The following is a 7,500-nucleotide window of genomic DNA, read 5'->3' on the forward strand; positions in this document are numbered from 1 at the left end:
AGATTAGATAGGTTAGATTAGATTGGATAGGTTAGATTAGATTGGATAGGTTAGATTGGATAGGTTAGATTAGATTGGATAGGTTAGATTAGATTGGATAGGTTAGATTAGATTGGATAGGTTAGATTAGATTGGATAGGTTAGATTAGATTGGATAGGTTAGATGCCAAATTATGTTTCGTTGTCTCAGTACTTGTGCTCTGTCAATGGCAATAAAGTTCAATGTTCTTTTCTTTTCTTTAAAAAAAAAGATCAAAAGGGCATTTCTGCTTTATTTAGATAGAGACAGTAGAGATCGACAGGAAGGATGGATGAGAGAGAGAGAGAGGAGGGATGACATGCAGGATATGTCGAATGCCGGAATCGAACCAGGGACCTTGTGATTATGCGGTAGACTAGTATGCGCATTAGTGTGCTATGCCACTAAGCGCCCCAAATTGAATCTAATCGAAAGTAAAGTTGAATCTAAATCCGATGGATGGAGAAGTATGGTCATTGAGTTAAGACGGACCTACGCTTCTGTTTTACTAAGTCACGTGTTCAGACTAGTGTGGGCGTTTTTTGTGTGTGTGTGTGTGTTGGTACAGTATGAATGCCAGCATATTATGTCATATGATATACACTGAAAAATCTACGCACTCACTGCAATGTAAGTCACTTTGGATAAAAGTGTCAGCTAAATGGCATATATTATATATTGGGCCGGTTTCACTATTTGACTAAATCACACTTTTAGTCTGTGAAACCAGTCCATGATATTATCATCTTCTATGATGTCAGATGCTCTCATACAGTACCTGAGTTTTTGGACTTGATGTTCTTGGGGGTGGTGGGGGACTTCGGCGGGGACATCTCGTTCTCTGCCTCGTCGCTCTGGGGGGGGTCCAGGTCACACTCCTCCCTCACGGACATGTCTGGACAGGAACCAACAAACACAACCAGAATTTAACAAACCAGATTAACAAACCAGAACGTAACCCTTGTGTGATGTTCACTTTTCGGTCCCTTTGGTACTGTTCGGGTCAAATTGACCCGGGGCATCATTGGTGTTTTAACAAACCAGAACTTCTCACAAAGTTGGATTGCCATTCAGATGAATATCCCTACTGTATTTCAACCTAAAACCCAAACGCAAAACCATAGCCATATCATAGCATTACAGACTAGAAAGGTTCCAGCAGATACTTAGTGTACTTTGCTCAGCTAACTAAACATAGAGGAAGACGTTTACATAGTGAGATATCTTCAATAAGCTTTGGTTGACCATTAAAGCCCATGCTGAGTTGTACAATATCAACTGTGTAACTTCTTAAATGTGCATAACTTAAATGGTGGACTGAAAGACAACTATCTATCCCCCCCCCCCACACACACACATTTCCCATTTCCACTAACGCCAACCAACCAACCCATGATTTTTGTATCGGACCCCAGAAAGACTAGCTAATGTCATGGCATTAGCTAATGGAATTCCTAATAAACCAACCAACCGACCAACCAACCGACCCTGACCTGGTTTGCCGGCGGCGGTCGCCTCCTTCCCTCCGTCCGCCTTTCCGTCCGCCTCGTCTGCGTTCTTGCTGGACACGTACAGCTTGTTGATGTCCAGGGTGGTCTTGCTGAAGGGCGACATGGAGGAGTGCATGCTGGCGGCGTAGCCGTTGGGGGAGCAGCTGACCGCGGCCAGGTCCAGGGCCTTGCCCCCCGTGATGATGGGGATGTTGAGGGACAGCTTGCGGCGGCGGTTGGGAGAGTTGGTCTTGTTGGAGGTGATGGACAGCGGCGGCGGGGAGGAGAACTTGCGGCTGGCGCGGGGCGACTTGGGCGGCTCGCCGTAGAGCAGCTTGTTGCTCTGGCTGCTGGCGAAGAACAGCTCTAGGGAACTGGGGGAGGGGGAGGAAGAGGAAGAGGAGAAGGAGAAGGAGGAGGGGGAGGACGAGGTGGAGGAAGAGGAGGAGGAGGAGGAGGAGGAGGGGGAGGACGAGGAGGACGAGGAGGAAGAGGAGAAGGAGGAAGAGGAAGAGGAGGAGGAGGATGGGGAGGAGGAGGAAGAGGAGAAGGAGGAAGAGGAGGAGGAGGAGGAGGATGAGGGGGAGGAGGAGGAGGAAGAAAGAACGACAACACGTTTCAAAAACACAGCTCGACACATGATGGCACGTATCAAAATAGATAACAACATTTTTTTGGGGGGTGGTTTTGTTTTTTATACTGTGAGGCACCGGCAACACCGTGACCCAAATAGGATCAAGTGTTCGAGAGGAGTATATCACGGTGCGATGCGATGCTATGCTGCTGGAACAGGAGAGGAGAGAGGAGAGAGAGCAGCACACATTCACAACACCACCACCACCATCTCTATGGGAGCTCCTGCCTCTTTTGTTTAAGCTACATTGTTTAAGACAGCCTCCTCCTAGCAGTGAGAGCCACCCCCTCTGAAGACCTATAAATAGCCTGTCAAGTGACAGTGTGGGAGGCACGGGTGCTGCCAACGGCAACCAGCCCTGGGGAGGCCCACAGAGACACAGGGAGAGAGAGAGAGAGAGAGAGAGCGGGGGAGGGAGGGGGAGGGAGAGAGAAAGGAAGGGGAGACTTGAGAGCGAGAGAGACAGAGAGAGAGAGGGAGAGATAGAGAAAGAGAGAGAGAGAGGGGGAGAGAGTTAGAGCGCAGGAATGGATTCCACCCCAGTGGGGGCTGCTGGGAGTGGGCGAGCAGGGAGCCTCCAGCCCCGTGTGGAGCTAGCAGCAGCAGCAGCAGAGGAGGAGACGGCGGCCATGTTGTGTCTCCTCCTCGGTGGAATCACCCAGGAGAGGAGGAGGTGGAGGTGAGGGGGCGTTTGGGGGGGGGGGGGGGGTTGGGTGCAAAGCACCACCATCAATATTTAATACTGTGGAGCCTCTGCAGACAGGAGAGAGAGGGAGGGGGGGAGAGAGGGAGGGGGAGGAGGGGGTGAGAGAGGGAGGGGGAGAGAGAGAGAGAGAGAAAGGGAGAGGGGAGGGAAAAGAGGGAGAGAAGAGGAGGAGGAGGAGGGAGGAGAGAGAGAGGGGTGGGGTCCTGCAGCAGAGTGAGGGGGTTGCCATGGTGACGGTGCAGAGGAGAGAGGGATGGTCAGACTTAGAGGGGGGGGAAGAGAGGAGAGGAGAGGAGAGGAGGAGAGGAGGAGGAGAGGAGAGGAGAGGTGTGCAGGACCCAATTACTGTGGCAGTGGACAGAACACAGAGAAGTGAATGCACCGTGTGACCTCTCTCTGCCTCTCCTCTCCTCCTCTCTTCCCCCTGTTCCCCTGTTCCCCTCTCACCCTGGGCAGACATGATAGCACCGTGGGCCGGTTACAGGGACGTAACCACGTGACAAAACCAGAACCCACAGAGCTCTCTGATATCTCTGATCAAACTGATCAAGCTAAACCAACGGGCGTGTGTATTCCTAACCGGACACAAAGGCCGGTGTGTGTGTCTGGGGTTTCGAAACAAGAGTTTGGAAACGTCTGTGTCTGATCACGCTGGGTATACACATACTGCGGCTTAGGTCAAAGTTCAACCTCCATGGCATTCCAGTCCAATCATATCACAGTGATTCACCAACACGTACAGTACACATTCACAGCCTGAATGGTTCTGGGCCTTGATGAGGAGAACCCTGTTGGAACTAAGAGAACTCTGGTAGAATCATGTTGGAAATAGTAGAACTCTGATAGAATCATGTTGGAACTAGTGGAACCTTGTGGGAACCCTGTGGGAACCCTGTTGGAACGAGTAGAACTCTGATAGAACTCTTTTGGAACTAATAGAACCCTGTTGGAACTAATAGACCTCTGATAGAACCCTGGTTGAACTAGTAGAACCCTGTCAGAACTAGTTAGAACTCTGATGGAACCCACCGGGCTGGGATGGCGCTGATGGGCTTCTTGTAGATGGTGATGAGCTTGTCCAGCACCACGTCGGCGCTGGTGAACACGCGGTAGGAGTGCAGGAAGGTGTTCAGGAAGTCGATGGACAGGAAGCGCAGGTCGGTCAGCCGCTCCAGCAGACGCTCCACGCTGGCGTAGCGGATCTGCAGCACCTTGCAGCTGTTCATCATCTTACTGAAGCGGATGTCCACGTCGTCACAGTACAGGCTGGTGTCTGACCTGGGGGAGGAGAGAGAGAGAGAGAGAGACACACACACACACACACACACACACACACATACATGCATGCATGCACACACACACACACACACACACACACACACACACACACACACACATTCAAATACATTCAAACACACGCGCGAACAAACACACACACACACACACAGACACACACACATTCAAGTACATTCAAACACGCGTGAACAAACACAGACACACACACACCACACACACACGCAGACACACCACACGCACACACACGCACACACACGCACGCACACACACACACACACACACACACATTCAAACACACACACACACACACACACACAAGCACAAACACACACACACACACACACAATGAGTATTTTTACGATTGACGTATGAACTGGTAGAAAAGCGTGACCTGGACGCCTCACACTCACTTGATCATCTGCGGGACGGTGACCTTGCTGTTCTCCTCGAACGCGTTCATCATCAGCCCGTTGCAGCGGATGTTGTCGATGCACTGTAGGACACGAGAGAGAGACAGGGGACGCCACGTCATGTGACCAACTCTACAACGACTCTAGCTGAGTAATAATACCTCAAGCACGAGACTGACAGGAAGTCGTGAGTCAGGGGACAAGACAAGTGTCATTTTAGAGAGGAGGAAGTGTCATCATTTTAGGAGGAAGTGATGCGTGAGGGAGAGATGTGTGAGACCTGGCTGATGTCGCTGGTCCAGGCCGTCTTCTCCTGGCGTGAGGAGGCCACCAGGATGAGGGTGAAGGACTGGCCCTCCTTGGGCTCCACGATGATCTTGAAGTCCATGTGGTCCACGTCCTGCTTGGCTGTGATGAAAGGAAGCATCCTCATACACTCAAAACTGGGCAGAAAAATGTATGTTTTTTATTGCATCTGACTTGGCTGTAAGAGCGGTCAGTTAGGCCGGAGTTAGGAGCTGTTTTGTTTCACTGTCAGATGTCTATTGGATGTCAGAGGTAATAATTAATAATTAATAATAATCATTTTATATAAAAATAATATTAGGTCTATATCTTGTATGTAAATGTATTCTATTTAAATTTTTTGGGGCGTCTACTATTGAAGTGTGAGCTGCTGTAACGCCTGAATTTCCCCTCGGGGATCAGTAGCTGTTTGTCTGTCTGCCTGTCTGTTGGTCTGTCTATCTAATACACTAGCCTTGATATGTGAAGGACAAACGTTATTTATGTTTGTTATTTAGGATGTAGGATTACTCCCTCTTGTCAGGGGACCCTGGGGACAATTTACTCTACCATACGATTCCCTTCCGTCCGAATATGTACTGTATATCAACTGTTTGTCAGATCATTTCAGGGAGGGAGGTGTCACTCGAGACCTACCCTCATCATCCGTTCCCTCGGCCTCCTCCAACAAGGTGCAGTCTATCAGGGACACCACTCCATTCTGAGAGAGAGAGAGAGAGAGAGAGAGAGAGAGAGAGAGAGAGAGAGAGAGAGAGAGAGAGAGAGAGAGAGAGAGAGAGAGAGAGAGAGAGAGAGAGAGAGAGAGAGAGAGAGAGAGAGAGAGAGAGAGAGAGAGAGAGAGAGAGAGAGAGAGAGAGAGAGAGAGAGAGAGAGAGAGAGAGAGAGAGAGAGAGAGAGAGAGCTGTACTGTACGAACTGTTCTTGTACTTATTCAACTTTACAAGATGTTGCTGTGGTCTATAACATTCTTATCTCAATCACAACACACATTCACCCAGACCCACCCATCCAACCAACCACCGCCCCCCCCAACACACACACACACACACACACACACACACACACACACACACACACACACACACAGGCAGTACCTTAGTGAGGTGCAGTTTGCCTCCGGAGCCTCTGGTGCAGATGATGAGGTGTTTGGAGAACAGGAAGCACTGTCTCTCTCCTTCCTTCTTCAGCGACAGGGAGCCCAGACGACCTCGCGTCAGCTTACCCTTCTCACTCATGGGCACCTGGATGAGGGAGCCTACACACACACACACACACACACACACACACACACACACACACACACACACAGACAGACAGACACACACATAGACAGACAGACAGACAGACACACACACACACACACACACACAGACAGACAAAGAGACACACACAGACAGACCGAGAGAGAGAGAGACACACACACACACACACACACACACACACACAGACAGACAAAGAGACACACACAGACAGACAGAGAGAGAGAGAGACACACACACACACACACACACACACACACACAGACAGACAAAGAGACACACACAGACAGAGAGAGAGAGAGACACACACACACAGAGACACACACACAGACACAGACACAGAAACACACACACAGTTTGTCAAGGGTATGGTGAACTTGCAACCAACAAAAGAAAAAAGATAATTGGGGAATCCCAACCGCTGTGACTGTTATCCAACATCAGACTGTTATCCAACGTTAGACTGTTATCTAACATCAGACTGTTATCCAACATCAGACTGTTATTCAACATCAGACTGTTATCCAACGTTAGACTGTTATTCAACATCAGACTGTTATCCAACGTTAGACTGTTATCCAACGTTAGACTGTTATCCAACATCAGACTGTTATCTAACATCAGACTGTTATCCAACGTTAGACTGTTATCCAACGTTAGACTGTTATCCAACATCAGACTGTTATCTAACATCAGACTGTTATCCAACATCAGACTGTTATCCAACGTCAGACTGTTATCTAACATCAGACTGTTATCCAACATCAGACTGTTATCCAACGTTAGACTGTTATCTAACATCAGACTGTTATCCAACGTTAGACTGTTATCCAACATCAGACTGTTATCCAACATTAGACTGTTATCCAACATCAGACTGTTATCCAACGTTAGACTGTTATCCAACGTTAGACTGTTATCTAACATCAGACTGTTATCTAACATCAGACTGTTATCTAACATCAGACTGTTATCCAACATCAGACTGTTATCCAACATCAGACTGTTATCCAACGTTAGACTGTTATCCAACATCAGACTGTTATCCAACATCAGACTGTTATCCAACATCAGACTGTTATCCAACGTCAGACTGTTATCCAACATCAGACTGTTATCCAACGTCAGACTGTTATCCAACGTTAGACTGTTATCCAACATCAGACTGTTATCCAACATCAGACTGTTATCCAACATCAGACTGTTATCCAACATTAGACTGTTATCCAACATCAGACTGTTATCTAACATCAGACTGTTATCCAACATCAGACTGTTATCCAACTTTAGACTGTTATCTAACATCAGACTGTTATCTAACATCAGACTGTTATCCAACGTTAGACTGTTATGTTATCTAACATCAGACTGTTATCCAAC

The 7,500-nt window shown here is 48.3% G+C and overlaps 1 protein-coding gene across 5 annotated transcripts in view; it reads right to left on the minus strand.

The window, feature by feature from the left end:
* LOC308165104 (ras-specific guanine nucleotide-releasing factor 1-like) overlaps positions 1–7,500 on the minus strand; it is a gene marked incomplete at both ends in the record, with an annotated part of 32,004 nt that overhangs the window by 8,921 nt on the left and 15,583 nt on the right. Inside the window, 7 exons of one of the 5 annotated variants that reach the window (XM_080539206.1) lie at positions 793–914; positions 1,513–1,883; positions 3,879–4,127; positions 4,556–4,638; positions 4,836–4,963; positions 5,498–5,561; positions 5,956–6,116. In XM_080539206.1, the coding sequence (XP_080395332.1) occupies positions 793–914; positions 1,513–1,883; positions 3,879–4,127; positions 4,556–4,638; positions 4,836–4,963; positions 5,498–5,561; positions 5,956–6,116 (1,178 nt within the window). Of the gene's footprint in view, positions 1–792; positions 915–1,506; positions 1,884–3,863; positions 4,128–4,555; positions 4,639–4,835; positions 4,964–5,486; positions 5,562–5,934; positions 6,117–7,500 lie in introns of all 5 variants that reach the window. The other 4 variants (XM_080539205.1, XM_080539203.1, XM_080539204.1 and 1 more) reach the window with 4 other exon arrangements.

This window comes from Nansenia antarctica (assembly GCF_963989245.1).
Source record: "Nansenia antarctica genome assembly, chromosome: 9".
Taxonomy (NCBI): domain Eukaryota; kingdom Metazoa; phylum Chordata; class Actinopteri; order Argentiniformes; family Microstomatidae; genus Nansenia; species Nansenia antarctica.